The following is a 21,191-nucleotide window of genomic DNA, read 5'->3' as shown; positions in this document are numbered from 1 at the left end:
GATACCCTGTCAGTGTCCCTTTAAGGGGGCACACCCCCTAGAAGGGTCAACTTTTGAACCCTTGGCTTAAAATTAATGAAATTTACAGTGTAGGCTGGTGGTCAGGCTAGAGGGTGCATAACAAAATTTCATGTCTGTCGGTTAAGTGGGAAGGAAATTAGGGCAGCTTTTATCAGCAACACGCCTACATTGTTTAGTTAATCTATCGTCGGAAAACTATCACTAAGAGTTTTATTCGCTAGATATGTAGCAGAATGCCTAGGAGGTGCGGCTATGGAAAGCTTTTCGTAAAAAGTCATTTATTTCTATCAATTTTCTCTTCTACAATTTCGGTCAACTTTTGGTCTTCTACGTCTTTGACAAAATGTCAACATTTTTTATAAAAGACATCTGTAAAGTGACAAAAGCATTCCATAGCCACATTCCTTATTAAATTTCAGTCAGGAAAAGTGAAGAACGAGCCTTCCTTGTATTGCCATTATCAAACGATAGGTTGACTAAAATGGAATTTATACCGAAAAGTGGAATGGAGAAAAATGTGGTCAAAGTGCTCCAAACCCTATCTTTTCTTTAGCTTCGGTGGACAGAAAATAATTTATAAAAAATTAACTATGCAGTGTAAACTAGTGAAAATTCCTGAAAATACTCGCTAGATTTTGGTGAATGTAAATATGTAATTTTTCAAAATCAACGTTTTTTACAGAAATATTTTTTTGTGGGTAGTGTCCCCCCTTAAGTGAGATGCCGATAGCGCACCTAAACTACTTGGTGTTTTTTACTTTTCTTTTGCTGCTTTGATAAATAAAGTAAAACCTGGTTATACTCCCCATGCATGATTTAGGCTGAAACATGCCTACAGCTAGAGTGTAACTACATCTCAAGTGCCACCTAAATGTAACCTTGCATTGAGGTTTTTTCAACAAACGGAAAAGCTGTACTATTGTGGACAATACGAGCTGAAACAGTCCTCCCTGATTCTTTTCCATACCTGTCAGTTTTTGAGAGCACTGTGGTTCGAACTAGGAGTGAAATGAGAAGATGAGGTCCCATACTTCGGATTATTTGACAAATAGAACCTTTCCGAAATTGTGAAATAATGCATAGATTATGTGCAGCAGCCGTTAGTTTGTCTCATCGCTTCCAGCGTGAAGCCCGTGATCGGTTCCGAGTTTGCACTGAACACTGATGCAGCACTCGTGTCGTGTGGAATGCGTTTTGATCCGAGTACACTCCGAATGCTGACAAAGCGCTTGTGTCAAATGCAAGTTCACAGTGCATGACCAACTAATGGCGGCCGCACACAATCATGTATCATTCCGAAATTTCGAAACTAGTCTACTGAGAGATACTTGAGCTTTTGGGGGCCGCAGATGCAGCAAAAGGCCGAATTGAGTATTTCAGCCTATATTGTATGCAAGGCTACAGTTGCAAAGCATTAAGCATGTGAGCATGCACTTTCAGAACAAACTAGACATAAAGCTAAGGTTGTGAAACAATCCGCAGCCGTACATGATGGTCATCAGAAGGATCAAAGGATGGGGTCCTTTACTTTTCAAGTCACCCTAACGTTGTCATTAGTAGGGGGCTCCACGATCTGGTTTAGTCTGATTCAGTGATAAGAAGTAGGATAGTCACAAGGGGTGCTGAACAACCCCAGAAAAAAGCAGAAGCTCCTTTTGCGAGATCTCGGGTCAAGCCTGATTCACACATTTGCGTTTGACTGTGACCGAGTACATTGAACGCTTGTGATTGCGTCAAGGGCACAGGAATCAAGAAGAGAGGACACGCCTACAACTTTTGTGCCTCGTGGTGTGCTCTCTGATGTCCTCATGTCGCTTATCGTTTAAAAAACATAAGCAAAGATTATGGAACTACAGCGATGTCTCGTTAATCTGGACAACTCCGCTACCCCCAAAAATCGGACATAATGTGAGTTGTCCATAACGGGAAAAAAATGCATGTATTTTTCCAGTTTGTCCCCGAAAATGATGGCCACATAGCAGGGTATTGATATTAACGAGACATGACCGTATAACCAGAGGGTATTTCTTTTCATGGGAAAGCATAAATGACGAAAATTGCAGACGAGATGCAATTGTTTTTGCGTTTCTTTAGTTTTTTTTTTCCTACTATTTTCTACAAAGTGATGGCAGAGCTAGTAAACAATGAAAGGATTGTAAGGTGTGTAGTTCTAAAGATTGGGGTAATGTATGCAGATAAAGGAATCAGTGGTGGTCCAGCCAGCTTTTGAGTCTGGAGCCATTTTTGGAGCAGAAAAAATCTCGTTATGAAGCAACTTTGTATCAGAAAAAGTCTCTTTTTGGAGCAGCTTTGGAGCAGCACATATGCAAGTTTGGAGCAATTGGGTGTAGTTCCCTATTAGCAGTGGTGGAACTGACAAGTGGTGATTTGGAGCAGCTCTTATAGCAGGGAACAATAGGTTTTGGAGCAAAGATTCCCACTTTTGGAGCAGACAATTTTAAGCTTTCATGTCAGAAAATTCTATACAATCTCTTTGACAGTTATCCTGTGAAGAAAACTGCAGTTGTTGGAGTGTTGGGAGATCATTTAAAGTGTCATACCTATGGGAGACCTGGCCGCTACAGATATTTATTTATTGAACAAGCATACGCTGGCAATTTTGCAGATGTCTCAGTTAAAGGGCAACTCCGGTTCAAACCTCAAAATGAAATAAATTACTGGTATTGCTGTAGTGACACAAAATACGACCCCAGCCAAAATATTATGTCCGTGGGACGCCGGATTCTCAACTAATGCCGATAATAAAAATGCGACCTGCCGCGAGCCGCTGCTCCTTAGCGGGCGGCCAGCGGGTAGCCGATCGCTTAAGCAACATTGGGCCGTGACGTCAGTATCGTTCTCTTTTTTTTCCTCCGTTCCGGGCGTTGCGCGGAGTGCGCTTCTTTGAGCCGCTACCACCACTACTTCGGCTTGTGATTGGCGTGTTTAGCCATTGCTTTTATCTGTAGCCCGTGTAGCTTTGGCATAGCCTTTTGTTTATTTGCTTGTGAGGACTCCAAGACTCGTTTTAGCGAGCAACTCAGTGCGCCCAAGACTGCCCAGCTGTTCCTCGAAGGATGCCGAGTGCAACTTGCAGCGCTGTGGGCTGCTCAAACAACCCGCTGCGCAACACGGAGATGCTTTTTCACAAGTTTCCAACGGACCAGAAATTGGAGAAGGTGTGGGTGAACGCTGTTCAACGAGCGGACTTTGGACTTCGGCTTTTACGCGCCCGAGGAAAAAAGAACGAAAAAACAGACGGGTACTGCATAGCACACATGTGTTAGGGCGCCGCGGCCCGCGCCAGAGAGCCTCAAAGCTTCGTGTCTGGGACTGACCCGCAGCGCGAAAGCGTGAGGGTCCCCAGTACTCTAGGTCACTGGCAGCGCAGCATAGAGCAACGCTGCTCCATCCACGGAGCCCCGGTGACAATTTAGGCCTAGCAACGAGTACGGAAGACCGCGCACATGGCGACAGCCGCCAAGTACGGCACCGAACGAGTTCACTCGTTTTCCAGTTGCTAGCTTTTAGGTATGCAAGCGACGAGTACGGCATAGCACACGCACGACGGCGGCCGCTGAGTACGGCACCGTACAAGTTCATGGGTTTTCCAGTCGCAAGCTTTTGGGTATACGCACTAACTCTTGCTACATATGCTGGATAACTACCATGTATACAGAATTAAAACAAAATCAGCTTACCTCTTATCTTTAGATGGCTAGCGCAACAGAGATAGGTGCCACTCAGCCTGCGTACTCGTTGAACGAGAACGATCCTGACGTCACGTTCACATAGCGGCTGATTTCCAGTGTTGCCGGGGCCTCGAGCGGCTAGCTCCGGTTTTGTTAGCCGCCCCAAACAAAGCTTTGAGGCGTCGATATCTTTAAAACTACGCACAATAACGAAAAAAAAATTACACCTTGCAATTCAGAGACGCTGACTGCACTAAAAACAGTCATAATCCCAAAATCGAAAGTATGAACCGGAGTTGCCTTTCAACCTATTATGAGTACCGATGGTGTCTTGAGTCTGTGTTTGACATAAAAAACGCTTTTTGGCTACTATTTAGGGTTTGTATCACACTGACCTAATTGTCGCGAGTTTGACATAATACGGACAGTTAAACATTAATGTGTCTCACGCTGCCCTCGCTTGTACTCAACCTGCTACTGTTCATACAGCAGCTAAGCGGAGCACATAGCTATTCAGACCGATCACAACGAGTAGCGCTAGCTATCACTGCGATCAATGTCAGCACCATTTGCACAAAAACTGACAACTCTTCGTTAGGCATGTGCAAATATTAGATTCTGGGTTCAAAGCAAATTCTAAGTAAATAGTGGTTTTGGCCAAATATTTTTTAATTGAATATTGAAAAGTTGCTGCGCCTTTCCCCACGCCTTTCACTACTGTTACACCATGCTTAAACTAAAATTCAGCTGAACTCACGAAGGTTGTTCTCAAGCTTCTAATTGCCCATTTATGAGCTCTGTTAAATTTAATATAGCTATATTTATAGACTGTGACCTCAGAAACTCCTACAACTACATTGGGATGGCACGTAAATGGCAGGCTTGACAAAATTAAGCCATAAAGGACCCCAGCCATAACTATTTGAGGGGATTTATTAAATCTTCTTGCAATATGCAAATAGTTTCTTCAATTCTAAATTAAAAAAAAAAAAAAAGCACAAATAATGAACACAGGTTGCTAGAACAGCCCTGCCTAACATACCCTTGCATAATAGCCACAGTTAAATTTTGAACATTTTACTGCAGGGTGATTCCACGAGAGATCAAACCTGCATGTCTACTTGACTTTTTTTTTATATGTGATGTACACACAAATGAATTGTACGATACTGAACTTTTTGTCTAGAGAACGCGTTTTCACTACTAAAAAAAAATGCTTTGAGATTGCACGATGGCCCGGCTCCCACCGTGAACTGAAATAGTTGCCAACTTTGCGGCCCTGTGGAAGGCAGGCAAAAAGCAGTACGCCAAAGTTTAAGTCAACTGCATGCAATTATTATGTGCTCTATGAATTTATAAAAAAATATATAAAAAAGTCATAACTTTAGACCAGGTGAAACAAATATATTGTGGTCCAAATCACCAGGCATGATCTAAAATGGACCGTAAAAATCTATGCCTGCACGTAGCAATCTAAACTTTTCATCAAAGGTGTATTTCACAGGTCGGTTTTTTCTTGTAAAATTACGAAGCATAGTTCTCTTTCTGTAAAAAAATAAGGCCAAGAAACTTGACAAGGTCTACAACGGGGAGCGACGCAGACGACAGGGGTTCAGTAGCAGGGTGTGCTTGGCATTCGTATTGATAGGTGGCGCTACCTCCTTAGCGCGACCACCATGGCTTATTAAAATGAACATAATCTTTTTGAAATGTACCTTCGGTTAAAAAATGCAGACAATAAAAGCAAAACTGAAAGTAAAAAAAAACGTGTTTGCATAATGGCAGTGGATTTCGTCTGCGTGTCGTCTGCTTTCTTTCACTCGTCGGCTGCACCTTCAAACGCTGCTCCCAACGCCATCTATCAATATGAATTCCAAACACACCCCGCTACTGAACCCCTGTCGTCTGCATCGCTGCCCGCCATAGACCCTGGCAAGTTTCTTGGCCTTATTTCTTACAGAGAGAGAACTATGCTTTGTAATTTTGCAAGAAAAAACCGACCTGTAGAATACACCTTTGACGAAAAGTTTAGATTGCTATGTGCAAGCGTCGATTCTTACGGTCCATTTTAGATCGAGCCTGGTGACTTGGACTACCCTATACACTAAATTTGAGGCCTTCTACCTCAATATTAATGACATTACCGAGTTTGAAAACTACACATAATATAGGCCAGGGCATCCATATTATTCCTGCAAAATATGAACTTCCGATAAAAATAGTGACACAAAAAAAAGTTATTTTGAAAAAACACATTTTCAAAAAAATTCTTAGGTATATGTCGAGACCGGTTTTAACGAAGTCAACAGAAATCGGAAATCGCTTTGCTATATCCGCTTCTTCGTTATATATGAAGATGCACTCATACAAATAACATTAGAAAAAAAAAAAAGATATTACTGGCTGTCAAGGGCACGTTTATCGAGCTTGCAGAAAGCGGTCGAGGCTTCTCTGCATGAGTCTTCTGCTAGATCGGAGCTGCTTCTCGCCCATTGCGAGAAGCTCAGATCAAACAAAAGATCCTGCTACGTATGGACCATGTCGAAAGCTGCGACAGCCCAGCAGAGGATGCCAACAGTGGACGCCATTCTTTACGTTTACGCACACTTTGTCAAGGACGGCACACTTTTGATTCAAGGAGATTGTCTTCATCTTCCCGTTGAGGTGTCGGCGGCCGAGCGTTTCGACCCGTGGCCGCTATCACAGCCATCGGGGAAGGGAGACCACAGGAATCCCCACATCTACGAGTCCTTCCCGAAAGCGGGAAAACAAGCAGCAAAACCTCCTCGCCTGTCAGCAGTGATCCGCATCCGAGCGGGGGAACGGAAAGAGGTTCCCCCGAGAGAGAGTGAGGGGAGGGCCCTCCAAGACAGGGGACACTCCGCTTCACGAACAGGTGGGAGCTCATGGCAAAGGCGCGGCCAAGCGTTTCAACCCGCGGCCACTATCGCAGCCATCGGGGAAGGGAGAACACAGGAATCCCCACAAGCTGCTTCCCAGATAAGGAGCAGGGAGCAGACGGCATTGCAGAGACTGCTGACAGTGGCCTTTCCAGCATCTTCTGCAGCCTTTTCTGGGTGGTTTCTTGGCCGTAGCAAGAAGGAGCAGTCAATGACTTGGTCAGGTCATTGACTGCTTCTTCTTTTTGCGAAAGTGTCTCGGTTTCTTCAGGTGTGCCCGCAGATGAGGATATCAGCTCTTCTTCCTGAAGAAAAGTCTCGTTGGTTTCATCAGGTCTGACGGCAGATGAGGATAGGAGCCCCTTCAGGCACCCAAACCAGTGCTGGCAGACCTGGTCTGTATACTGCAAATTATCAGATCATAGCATGCAGCTTCCGCAGTGATTCAACATCTAGGAGCTTGACACTGTGAAACTGTCTGTTGGAAGGTATGTTCTTCTTGTGAACGCAGAGGTAACCAGCGCAAAAAACTGAGTGAACTGCGAGCTGCGTGCACAACGGCGACGCCTGTCACTTCTCCCGTTGCTTTGTCTGTGCCGCCAAACCAACTGACGCCCGAAGGTTTTGCAATGCTGATGCGACCGAGGAGTTCCCCCGCTGACGACCCACGCCAGTGGCCACGAACCAGGCAGAGTCAAAGTTCATGTGCAGTTAAGCTCTGCCTCTGTGCCCTTTCCTGGGTATACACACCAAACACACAGCTGTCCAGATGACATCACTGACGCGCCGACACCAATTCTGCCACCACGCATTCCTAAACACTCTAGCTGTACTGTCGCAGTAATACACTTTGATGCGCTCAGAGTTTAGTGGTTTCTCCAAACCTCCTTCAAGGGAGAGCGTTGACGAACCGTCGTATTTAGGACGCTGCTACGTTTTTAAACATAAGGAAAGAAGCGCATTAACAAGTTTTCGTGCCGGAGTTGGTCTGAATCATTTATTAGAACTGTAGAGAATAAAGGCACGATGCCTTGGGTACAAGGGTCCCTGGCGCTTATGTTACTGAGAAGCCAAGGGGGATGTGTACGTTTGCTACAAGGTAAACGCGAGCTCAAATATCTTACCAGTTCCTGACAGCGACCGCGAACCACGTATACAGCGTGACAAACGTAAACCTCCTCCTTGGCTCCACTGTAGCATAAGCGCCCCGTACCCTTGTACCCGAGGCGTCATTCTTTTATTCTCTACAGTTTTAATGATTGAGAAATGCGAAGTCCAAGCGCGATCAAGTTCAAGAAGCCCTGCCTTGCCAAGCCCTCCCACACACACTGGTTCACCAAGTAGGAGCTCGTATTTCGCTTACGAGGCGCCGAAACAGGAATCATTGTTTCCTGTTCGTACGTTCCTCCCGAGTGCCTGGGTAGCTACAAAAATAGTGTGAACAAAGAAGTGGTATATGCTGGTTCTCCACTAGAATGTGCACTGCATGCATCAGCGTAACCTTTCATAAATGCCCGTAAACAGCCACAAGCAAAAAAATAAATCTGAGAAGATATATTCTATTACAGCAAGCGACAACACATAAAATTCTTATTTGTGGCAAAAAGAAAATGTTGCTTTTTCCTAGAAAAAGAAAAAAAAAAGATACCAGCAGCGGGTGAAGCGAAAAACGGCAAAGTCAAGACGCTTTGCCACCACCACTTTGACCGCCTAGAACTTTTGTACCAAGCAAATGGTGCAACATGTTTTTGTACATTGTTTTTGCTTAGCTTAAGGAGAATTGTACCCCAATTACAACAAAATCGAGACCAGGTTTCTTTTTTATTTCGTTTTTTCAATGTGAATATTTTTGTTTATGTGTTTTAGAAAAGAAAAAAATTTAATACTGATATTTTTATGGGAAGTTCGTATTTTGCACAAATATTTGTGATGCCCTGGCCTATATTATGTGTAGCTTTTAAACTCGTTAATGCCACACATATTGAGGTAGAAGGCCTCAAAGTTTGTGTATTTGTTTCACCTGGTCTAAAGTTGTGAATTTTTTATATTTTTTTTAATTCATAGAGCACATAATAATTGCATGCAGTTGACTTAAACTTTGGTGCATTACATGAAACGGGAAACATTTTTGGCGTAATACTCTTTGCCTGCCTTCCACAGGACCGCAAAGTTGGCAACTATTGCAGTCCTAAGGCGATGCAAGCGAGTTGGTTCATGACTTCTGAAATTGGAAAACAGCGCGCAAAAAGACGAAGACGACGAGAGAAGAGCACAGGACAAGTGCTTGTCCTGTGCTCTTCTCTCGTCGTCTTCGTCTTTTTGAGCGCTGTTTTCCAATTTCAGAAATATTGCAGTCCGCAGTGGGAGCAGGGCTGTCGCGCAATCTTATACCCGTGCCCCACGGGCAACTCGAATGCCATTTACAACGAATGACATTTGAACGATCGGCCAATCAGCGCGCGACAGTCCGAGCATGGGGCGTTCAACGCGCGACAGATCGCGAGCCGATTCGTCAATCGCACGAATGTCATTCGTTGTAAATGGCATTCGAGCTGCCCGTGTGGCAGAGCACTCAAGCATTTTTATCTCGCAGTGAAAACGCTTTTTCGAGACAAAAGTTCAGTTTCGTGCAATTCATTTATCTGTACATCACATATAAAAAAAAAAAATTAAAAACATGTTGAGTGGACATGCAAGTTCGATCGCTCGCTGAATTACCCTGCAATGTAAATATCACCAATTAAAAGGTTTCCTGTTTGTCTCCCCCCCCCTCCTTCTCGTTTTATTTATTTATTTTATTACACCAGGCGTGTGCATGCACCGTCAGGGGTAGACAGGTGAAACAGATTTTGGAGCAAGTTTTGGAGCAGAAAAATCAGGATTTTGAAGCCGCTTAGGAGCACAAAATTCTCTTTGTGGAGCAGCAGTTTATGCATTTTGGAGCAACTTCAAAGCACAAAAAGTCTACAGTTTGGATCATATTAGGAGCAGAAAATGTTAGAGCAGCTATCAGCAATTTAAATCATAAGAAATCTGATTTAAATAACATAAATCTGATTTTTCTTTTTTAATCTATTTTTTTCCATCCTGGTTCCGATAAGTCATCAGTGCCGATACGCACCGAGATAAAATATAAAAGAAAGAGAAAAACGGAAAAGACAAACGTGAGTTTTATGCGCATAGATGAAGACAGGAAACAGGCTTGCTGCAAAGTTAGGTGGGCACCAGGTACCTCAAGATTATACGAACTGGTGTCAAAGCGGAACTTTTTAAAGCGGTGATTCGAGAGCATCAACAGGGAAGCATGGTTTACTACAACCAGACATTGATTGGATGCTCGTAGAAAGCATGTGCAGATAGAAAAAACTCCAAACAAAAGTGAGTCACAAGGGAAATAGTGAATTGGTAGAAAAACCATTGAATTGGTAGAAAAACTATGAGCAGCACATGCATGCTAAAAACGGGTGTGTTACTGATTCATTCGATTGTCCACAAACTGGAAGCATGTGTGTGATAACCAAAAGTACCCTCACGGCGACGGCGCGTCCATTTTGACCAGAAGATTACGGACACGAATGAACAATTACAAAATGGAGGCGCTCAATAACACTTTTAAGAAAAGGTTTACTCTCAAGACGAAAGAAATACTTAGGTTTGCTCATCTTGATAGCCTGTGCGTCGTACCTCCCGCGGCCAGACAGCGAGCCGCATGACAGCGAACCGGTAGCATGCAGTCACAAATGACAGCGGAAAGTAGTAGGAAAATCGGGAAAAGACAATGTATCATAGGTATAGAAGGGTACTACAGCTGAAATCTTCGAATTCGGCGGTTGCTTGTGCCACCCTGTGCCCGTGCCGTGCACTATAACTCTAACGAGATTGAATATTGCCAACCAAGCTCTCGTTTCCCGCTAAATCTAGCGTAGCCGCCAACTTTTTTTGTTTTGGTTTTGAGTTACTTTGGTGCACTGTGGCGCAATTTTGAGAGATTTTGCGTTTTTGGCACAACTAGGCGCAGAAAATTGGGTTTGTATCAAAATGGCGCAATTGGCACATATGTCACAACCCTTCACCATACAACTTTGAAGATGTCTTTTTCGCCTAAGTGCGCGGCTGCGCTGCGGCAAAGAGAGTCGCGAGTATGCGGTGTCAGCTCCGCGGGTATTGCTTCTCCACAGTGCACCAATGCTTGAGGAGAAGTGCACGCAAGGGGGCTATCGCGCCGTGATCAACACTTCGAAAAATATTAATATTGCAGTCCATTTTGAAGCGAATAGCACGTAGTGTAATATTTGGAACTACTTTTCGATAATTCCAATATTCACGCAGCCCTAGTCTTCGCACATAGTACTCAGGCAACTGAAAAAATAAAATAAAACTACTTTCTTAATTTTCAGTGGCATCGCCAAGAATGACACGTGCCAGACACTTTCAGTCTCCTTTTCGAGAACAGTTCCCTTTGGCGCAGACATGGCGCAAATTGTGCACACATACATCATTTGGAGCAGCATGTAGCAGGTTATCCGTTCTGGTGCAGTTTGGCATAAAAGGTGCAGCAGTTCCACTACTGTGATGATGGCATAAATTCATGCAATCAGTTGTGTGATGCCCGTTAAAAACCCAAAGTTAGCAATTATACTATACTACAGTTGGTGACAGGTTAAGAGTAAAGTGGAAGCTCCTTCCCCCTCTTTCCACTTTTGCAGAGCGAACGCTAGAGAGGGGGCAACCTCCTCTCCAGCTTTCGCTCTGCTGAAGTGGATAGAGGTGGGAGCAGCTTCAACTTTACTCTTAAACTCACAGACTACAGTCAAATTGCCCTTAGACTGCTGTGAAGTTGTGCCATAAACAGTCAAATTTGTGTTTTGTTTGTATTAGTGCTAGTAGACAAAGGTTAGCAGAATTGATATAAGCTTGCCAACTATAACCATTGAGAGGTCGATGCAGAGTACCAATTTAACTCTCTAGATTAGGCATCTACGTTTTGGCTAAGGGACCGGATTGGGGACCCGTTGTGGAGTCAGGGTCAGAAAATAGACAAGATTACATAAATTAGGAAATACTACATAAATAAGCCTAAATAAACATTTAAATACAAAAATTAAAATATAGAGCAAAACTAAAAAAAAAGGTAAGGTATGATGTTACAAAATAATTGTGCTCCAGAGAACTCAACAGGCATAAATCAGTCCATATATTAACACAAAGCAGAAGACTAATGACAATGCTAGATCTGATGATGAAAATATGCAAGAGTTATGACACAGATCATAGTTACACAGATATGAAAGAAAAAACTATGAATATAGTGATGCTATTGATGACAATGTACAACAAATACTATGGCGAGAGAACCCGCGTTCTGATGCAGATTTTCTCCAATCATTTTTATATCTTCGCTTTTGCTTTAAAAGTTTGTTGCAACGCCATCTTTTTTTCCCTTTTTTTTATGTTTTTTTTTTTTTTTTTTTGTGTGTGTGTACTTGGACACCCACCACGCGTGGAGCACGTGAGACTGACGATCCCAGGTGCGCATTCCTTGCACCCAGGCTCGTGACTGGATTCTGACCGGCGTTGGCAATCCAAAAGTGCAGCTCTTCCAGAATAAAACCTTTGGGTTTCCACCATCCTTGTACTTTGCTTCATTTTTATTTTTACATCTGTGATAGTGGGCTGCGGGCCGGGCATCACTGGAAAGACCGCGGCCAACTGCAGGCCGGACGAAGCACCTCTGTGGGCTGGGGTTTCGAGACCCCTGCTCTAGATAGAGAGGTAAATTGGCACTATACAAAGTCTTCGCACGTGAAACGAGCAAATAATCAATAAAAATATTCTGGTTTCTTTCCTAATGTATAGAAATTTTAATGAGTAGTATGATCAAGGATTCACATCAATCGACGTGAAAAAAGGCAACAATTCGTAAACAAGCAGTCCCGACCAAGCATGCTAACGAAATGGCAACCATGTGCGAGCACATTCCTATAAAACAGAGTCACGCTTCTAAACATGAGCAAGAAGAAAAAAAATTGCTTTTGTTTGCTAACTTTTAGTGGTGCACTTCAAAAGGCAACTAAAACCGTTAAAACTGCAGTGTGTTACGAATGTTGGTTAAATTGGTGCGAAACATGTGAAACAGTGCCATGGAGCCGGAAATCTGGATTGGATTGTGATGGCCAAACCCCACTGTATTCCCTCAGTTGCCAGACTCAAACGAAAAATCTTTCAAAAACCAATTTGTTCGCAGATTTGTTCGCTTTGGCGCAGTTTGGCGCAATTTTTCCCTTGGGGCGCAGCAAGGCACAGGCAAGCGGGAATTTATCGAAATGGCACAAATGGCACTACTGAACCACCCGTGCAGGATCCCTACTAAAATTGGTCTTAGAAAGGCTCTCAGTTTCTGAGCAGGCTGCCAGCAGGTCAACTGCTGCTGAAGCAACTGGGCAATGTATCATAATTTTTATGTAGCAAGTGCTTTTCCACTGCTGTCCGAACAAGCAATTAAAGCTACTTCTCGAACGAACTTGAGCGCAGCCACTTAAGTTGGGATGCAGAAAAATCTAGCAACAATAACTGCAATGAGTGAGCGAGCAACAGATATGTGGCGTGGCACAAAAGCGACATCACTATACTCCGTCCACCCCCAAGCTGAAACTGAGGTGGAAGCTACATCCTTGTTGGACCAGTCATACGCTCTCTTTTGACACATCATCATGCTCCCACCCATACCCACGAGCAGAAAGCCGCATCAGGTGATAAGAGGGCTGATTGCTCCGGAGGGCACGAAGCTCCCACTGCAGTCTCTGCTTAGGCATGAACGGAGTATGCCAATGCCACAGCTAATTACCAGTGTTGCTGTCACTACAAGTCTATAGTTTCAGTTTCACAGTAGGCCCCCTGGAAATAAAATATGAAACCTGACACACAACAGAACCATCAGAAAATAAAAATTGTACTTCTTCATACAGGGACAGCAACTGTCCTAAAAAATCAATCCCTAAATCTAGAAAACTGGGCAGAATTTCTGAACAACATTCAGAAAAGGCACATTCAGTCAACACTTGTGTAACCAAGATTTCAGCTGGACATTAAACGACTTCAGATGATTGAAATTAACCGTCAGTCCCTTATCAAAATGTCTTTCCTGCTCTTCGTTCGTTTAAAAACATAACCCTTAAAACTTCTGTGCCTCCAGAACATTGAAGATACCCTACGAAGAACTAGCCAAAGCATTTACTCACATCAATGGCTTTGATCTGCTCCACAAGCTTGCGGTTCTCCTCTTGGCAAGCAACTAAAGCATCATCCACCGCTGCTTTCTCTTCTTTGGGTGACTCTGTTTCCCTTTCGCTTGGAGGAGCTGTAGTGGCTGTGGAAAACTGGACCCTGCAGTAATGAAGAAACCTTGCTGTCAAGTCTCCATGAAACTTCGCAAAACTAATCAGTCAACTCATACGTCCCAATTAACTTACTGGCACAACTAAGCATGACAAAATACCACAACGAAAATGAAGCAACTACTACTATAAAAATCAGTAGACACAAATGGGAGTTACTGAAATGGTGGAGCAAGAGTGCTGCAATCTTTTTCCCTTCAAAACAAGCTTCTTACTGGTGAATAAAAGGCCACATGCACAAAAATTAAATACCGTAGAATACCGCGCCCATACCCAAATTAAGAACTGAGAAAATATGCACAGTACATTGATATGTAAAATTGATGACCAGACAAGTGCCTATCCTTCATTTTTTTGCGATTATCACTAAATTTCGAGAGGGCGCTTGCTTGATATTTTACAGTACTGTACAGAAGCAATGAAGGGCCATGCAGAGCAGAGTTTTGGGTGTAACCTAATTTTTGCTTAGCGTTCATAACATTTATAGCTTACACTGAAGTCTGACGAGCTGGAAGCTATTCCAAGCTCTTTGAATGTTGTGTGCACAAGCTGGCTTGTGTACAATTGCATTTTTTATAAGAAAAGTAATGTTTTAATGTGCTTGTCACAAAGTCCAAGCAAGTAGACAATGCATACTGTTTCGTAGCTGCTGAGGAAGAGGCACAGCGGCACATGCACAGCCAATGAAGTGGAGAATTTCCTGTAAAACTTACTGAAGAGTTTAAGTAGATTCTTTTGATACCTCTAATAACGTCCAATAACAATACCCGATACCGACATGATGCATGCGCAAAGGTGTCCGTGGAGTATCGGGTATCATTATCAGTCATCGCAACGATCTACTAAAACACCCTACTCTCATCTCTAGCAATACTGGGCATCAAATGGCAAACAATTGCAATACCTTAAAATACTGCAGAAGCACCCAACATTTCCCATACATGGGAATTATGCAAGTAATATGTTAAGCGCCCATGTCTAGATTAATCCAGTTTCCAGTGAAAGTGGGGTGGGCGCTCCCCCGGTATTTTATGGCACCCTGCTCTGCAAGTGGAGCTATATAGTTACTTTAACTATTGAGAAAGCAGGACAAAAAAGAAGCAGCATTTTAAGGGCCTCAGTCGGTCACTAGACTGCTGACTAGAAAGCAAAGACACTCTGCTGTGCCACATGCCAAAGGTACGAAACTGTTAGCACACAGTGCGACACTGTTAGCACAAACAGAACATTGGCACTTTTCCACATTTTGTTCAGAAAGAGTATGGCTGGCACTAAACTTCACCGCTTACACTACTGCCCTCGATGAGGACATTCCGCCACATTAGTAATTTGTGTGGCAGCGGTTCAAATTAAAAAGAAAAAAAAAGAAAAAACTGGCAATCGCTTGTTTGCACTGTATATGCCATCCATTAGTACAGGGGAGAGCTACAGCCTTATCACAAAGGAATTTCATATTACGATTAGACGAATTCCATTCAGGCGATCGGCCAATCAGCTTCTTGCACTTTTGGGTGTTCTTTTGTTTGTTCTTTCATTCCCGTGGCACGCAGCGATTCACAAATATTAACTAAGTTCTGAAGGTTTTATGTACCAAATCAACAGATGGCATCTGGCATACCTCAGTAGAGTACCGAAGACCAAGTTTGACCACCAGGGGATCTTCTGACATGCAGCCAAAAGCTAAATTAAACGGTGCTTACTCGATAGCAAACCTCCATAAAACTGCAGGTACCTCGGCCAGGATTTGAACCAGCCAACTGGGGCTCTGTAAGTTATCGCTTTGTCTCGGAGCCACTGAGGATGGCCATGCACAAATTCTCAAGTCATATTCGGCTAAGTAATTTCTTGCTTTGATACCAACCGAAATAAATGTGGCAAATGCACCAGCCAAACAAGGTGCAAAATAAAATTAGGTAAATAATTATAAAAATATGACAAGTTATGAACTATTCGACATCTTGTAAACCCTGAGATGGGGTTTACAAGATGTCGATTAATTACCAGCTCCAGCTCGCCTGCACTCTCTCACTGCTTACAATATGAACTATTCCTTATTAGAACAAACTGTTCAAGTAGAAAAGACAGTCTGTTACCACAAAGGGAAACATTGATATGAGGTTTCCCAAAAATTGAGAAACTATCTGCTGTTCCTATGGAAACAACACTACACTGAAAATTTTATAGTTCTTATAGCAAACGCTGCTCCAACGACCGACAATAGACCCTTTTCAAATATCAGCACCAACACCTGCTTGCCATTGCTTGCTCACATACTCTGAGCATTTATTGGACAGAAGGTCTTGCGTCAGCGTTCGGCGCGAACTCTGATTCAATCACGCACTTCGTGAGCAAGCGACGGTGACCACCAATGTTGCCTGATGGAGGGGGATCAGTGGCCGAGTGGGGTAGCACACACCAGTTCGGAGAACGTGGAGCGAAAGCTTGCGCTGCAGAACCCAGGGATCCTGGATTCAATCTTCACCTTTGCTCGTTTCGATCTGGATGAGCATTGTACCGGCGTACGGTTGTGTATCACTACTGCGTGGTGCACACTAAAGACCCCAGGCTAGCGCTTGTACTGCACTGGCTAAATTGCTCATCTACAGCGAGTGACTCGTCACAACTTTGAAATGGCTGACCAACTACACGCTGTATAAATATCAACACAACCCCAATTATAATTTTGCTTGATGGACTTTTGAAAATGGTCTATTTACCGAATGGTGGTCACTTTATCAATTGATCATTTTATCAAATGACGTTTAGCGAATAGCCATATGTTTTGACTCAAACTTTTGTTAACATACTGCAAAAACTAAAACTTTAAGATGTGGTATCATTAGACCAGGGGGGTACTCAATTCACTTGCAGATATGAGGGGTGTTCAGTCATTTATATACCCGAGTATGAAAGAAAGTAGTAAGCTTGTCTGGGCATGTTGTGAAATATCTCAAGATTACACATGCACAGTTGCAGCTCAGTGCAAGCCTAACATTTTAAGGGACAAGAGTTAAAGTAAGAAAATGCTAGATTTGAAGAAACCATCAGTGGTAATATTTCGTAGAAAAGAAAAAGCCAAAGGAGATTCGTGAAAGCAAGACTGCAGACCCCATCACATTGAAAAGTAAAATTTTGGTTCAAGATGTCCCTCACACTGGACGGTCTTCGTAAGCAACTTCCACAATATTGTGCAAAAGAGTCAGGGATTTCATTTTGTCAGACAGAAGAATTATGGATTCTTGAATAGCTAAAGAAATGGGCATCTAGGCAGGTTCAGTTTGGAAAATCATTCAACAAAACTTAGGCATGTCAAAGGTTAGCACAAAATGGGTTCCAAGAATTCTAAAGCCATGCCAGAAGGCCACGAGGCTCCAGTGCTGTCAGAACTTGAAGATGCCCCGTGAAGGCCGAGTGATTTTTTTTTCATTGTTCGGTAACTGAAGATGAGACTTGTCTATCACAGAGATTCCAAGCCCAAAATGGGGTCAACGCAATGGAAGCACAAGTCATCCCCCATTTCATAAAGTTTTAAGGCAAACAAAAATCTGCTGGCAAAATCATGGCAACTGTTTTCTGTGATGTTGAAGGACTTTTGTTTCTGGATTTCATGCCACACAAGACAACCATAACCGGCGAGAGTTAAGCCAACACAATGATCGTTTTGCGGGAGTCAAGCAAGAAGAAAAGACAAGAAAAACTTGCAGGAGGCATGCTCTTTCTTCACGGCAATGCACCGGTTCTCATGTTAAGTCAATCACAGGCTGCAATTCGTGAATGCGAGTTCCAGCAGCTGAACCATCCATCCTACAGTCCTAACCTGGCTCTTTCATATTATTTACTGTCCAGAGTTTTAAAAAAAATATTTCCGTAGACAGTGAATTTCAAATGACGAAGGCATCAAGGCAGCTACGACGTCCTGTTTTGAAGATCAAACAGAATTTTTTTTTTTTTTTTCAAATAGTTTAAAGTTATTGAAGGAATTCTTGACAAAGTGCATATGGCTACCAGGGACTATTTTAAAAAATAAAACAAAAAATTGTGAAGATGCTCTTCCTTCTTATTAAGTTAGATAAACTGTTGAACACCCCTTGTGTATGCTCCTGAAGCCCCCCACCACAAAGGCAAGCAATGAACCATTTGCACTGTCTCGTTGGCATTACGCTTAGAATGGTCACACACGAAAACAAAGCCATAACGTGATTGCTTCGTGCCCACAAAATACATATCTCACATTGCCAGCAGTTCCCTTATCTTTGAATTTCATCTAGTTTCAACACATTTTGCCGAAATGAACAGCACACTTTGCTAAATCGTCCTTCGATGAGAGCCGCTTGTTTGATTAAACATTGATCCTTTGCTCAGACTAATACCACCCTATAAAAGATTATGTTTAGAAAATAAAGTCCTGCATGGGCCCTGCCCAAGCCGAAAGCCCAGGACTGGCCAGACCGGGCCTGGGCAAGCATTGTGCTCGGGACCGAGCCGAGTGCTCGGGATCAAGCCGGGTGCTCAGACGGTTCGCACCTGCATCGATAACTACATACAAAAGCAATATATGAACTATCTCCTCTCTTCTTTGCATCAACAGTCTAATTTAACATGATTACCCTCCCAACTGACTGAAACAAAAGCCACGTGCCTAAGCATAGAGCTCTCCAAAATGCTTCTCAGGCTAAAGTTGTGATTTCAAACACACAGCTTTGGTTTAACCCCGTAACTAAGCAGTGCATCTTCAGATGTGTGGCCATTTTGATCGCAGCTTGGGGGGGGGGCATGTCTGTAGATGCACTGCTCTTCAGTTGGTCTTCTGGGGCGCATCTTTAGACGGTTGCTCTTTTTATCACACAGGAGAAAGCGGAAGCGCCTTCTGTCCCAAAACATTGGAGCTAATTGTGCTTCAGAAACCAATGCATAAATAACAACACACAAAAAAAAAAATGCTCGACGAGATATGCGGTACCAAAAAATGTTAGCAAAATAAGGACCAAACAAAAAAAAAAACTTTTTCTTTTTGCCAATGTCTTTTGGCCATGGAAGTCCTCGTTAAGGGATTAATTTAGATTAATGAAAAAGCCTATGATCGAAGCAGCGGCAATTTTTTTCTGAATACGCCACCAACACCTTCCTAAGGCGGCTTCGAATTTAGGCAATGAAGCAAGCCTCGACCTCTCGCCGGGGCAAGACGTCTCCCATAGCCTCCAGCCGGGCCGGGCCCAGGCCGAACCTGATCAGGTAAGATACCCAACGGGCAGGGCTCGGGCCGGGTGAGACAGTCAGCGGGCCCAGGCCCGGCCAGGCCTTCAAAAAATAGGCCCGCGCAGTGCTCTAAGACAGATATCGGAATGGGCCATTTTTCGAATTAGCAGATCGATATCATGTTGACAAGATTTAGGCTTTAGGGAACGCGAGTTCACGCAGCCAGAAACGTTCATCGCGAGTACGCATTCAGACTCAGGGGCTTGGATGCAATCCATTTAGCCTGAAGACAGTCAATTCCAAAAGAGTAGTGGGCAAGTGCGATCGCGGCTTCACGTTAACATTAAGCGCCGGAACACGTGAGTCATTTAACGAGTTGTCACTAAATTGCATCAGCAGTAATCGTTTTCAACCCCCTTACAATGCGTGAAGCAGACACCAAATGTATCTTACTTCAAGGTATACACGGTATAAAATTATACCAGTAGACTCACTCACTGCCAGAAAGAACACGTGATTCATTAATTGAACAAGGTCACTGAACGAACCAGCGGAGATTCTTCGGCAAGCATCACTTTTTAAACAAACGTCAGACGCTTACACGCAAAAACAACTGGCTCTGAATTGAACGACACGCTACACACAATTACCTATGAGTACCACACGCAAGAAGCTAAAGCAGGGAAATCAGCCGTTCTGCTGTTGCCGGCGTGAAGAAGCTGACGACACAGAGCCGGCAGATTGAATTGACGGATTTCAGATAGATTCCCATACGAGTGGTATTCCATCATAACCCTCGTGCTGTTAACTTACCTTGTAGAAGACGGTTTAAACGATTTCAGAGGAAGGTAGGAGCCTGCGCGGAAAATTTGCCGAAGCATGGGAGAACACATGGTTACGTGAGGAACCATTTTTCACCAGCGTCGAAATCCCGTTCTCTCTCATGCTATTCGAGCTCTCGCGAGACCGATAAAAAGTCAATGGTGAATAGACAGCGCCACCTCTTGGAAGTACTGAGAAACGCACCGGCACGCTGTTTTTCCGCTCTTCCGTCAGATGGCACCAAGCACCAACAGTTTAGTCGACAGAAGTAGAAGGGGAGGGCGGATGGGTTCTTCTCTTGTTTTTCGCGTAAGCAATCGGGTAATCAGGGCAATCAGTATTTTGTACGGAATATGGGCATGCGCTGCAAGTGGTGTGCAAAACAAAGACAAGACGGGATAGATTAATCGGACACGACCGACCAACATGACGTTCACTGGTAAACGCAATCATGCTCCGTCTCACTAAAAACGTGCAGTACGGCCAAAGCTCCAGGGGTCGGGAGATAGAGCGCATGTTCAAAAGGAGGAAAAGGAGGAACGGGAAAAAAGGGCTGTGATTGCCCGGTTCCTTCTTGCCCTCCTCTTGAACAGGTCGGGGTACACGGTACACTCAGTCTAGAGCACTGCACGGGCCCGGGTCAGTCCGAAAACCCAAACCCGGCCCGGCCCACGGGTAGGGCTCGGGCCGGGTAGCGCGCATTTTCTCAGGCCCGGGCCGGACTCGGGTTTGAACAAAAAAAATCTTCGGGCCGTGCCGGCTCGGGCCGTGGTTTGGCACTCGTGTGCCGCAAATTCTAAATTGTTGATAACAAAAAGTGTGCTCATTGATCTTTTAGGTTAAATGAAAACAAGTGCAATGCAAAATCACACAAAAAAAAAAAAGAACAAAAGACGTCTTGCACTTGGCAAGTTTTCAGGTGGATAAAAGGAGTATGGATTCCACCAGCGTAGCGGGAAAGTGTGGTCAAGAAAACGAGGGCAGTTCAGTCGCAGGGTACAACATGGGAGTCCTTTTCCTCTGTTTCAAACTAAAAAAAAAAAATCAGCAAAAATTTCAGTTTGACTTTGCAATTTGTGCAGGGAGCCTTACTATGCCACCAAAGATTATGCTTATACAGCCTTTTGTAGATGTGCTAGCGTGATTGTGATTGTTTCTCCACAAAA

At 43.7% G+C, this 21,191-nt stretch overlaps 1 protein-coding gene across 1 annotated transcript in view; it reads right to left on the bottom strand.

Moving 5' to 3' along the window:
- Positions 1–20,188, bottom strand: part of LOC8051568 (grpE protein homolog 1, mitochondrial) — a 31,771-nt gene extending 11,583 nt beyond the window's left edge. Inside the window, exons 1-2 of the mRNA XM_029984181.3 lie at positions 20,017–20,188; positions 13,852–13,996 (exon numbers count right to left, since the gene is read on the bottom strand). Coding sequence (XP_029840041.2) covers positions 13,852–13,996; positions 20,017–20,114 — 243 coding nt within the window. The 5' untranslated portion in view covers positions 20,115–20,188. The remainder of the gene's footprint in view (positions 1–13,851; positions 13,997–20,016) is intronic.
- Between the last annotated feature and the right edge of the window lie 1,003 nt (positions 20,189–21,191).

The sequence above is a fragment of the Ixodes scapularis genome, unplaced genomic scaffold (genome assembly GCF_016920785.2).
Source record: "Ixodes scapularis isolate PalLabHiFi unplaced genomic scaffold, ASM1692078v2 PGA_scaffold9__187_contigs__length_104089568, whole genome shotgun sequence".
Classification (NCBI taxonomy): Eukaryota; Metazoa; Arthropoda; class Arachnida; order Ixodida; family Ixodidae; genus Ixodes; species Ixodes scapularis.
The sequence above is the reverse complement of the archived record's forward strand: the minus strand, read 5'-3'. Positions and strand labels throughout refer to the sequence as shown.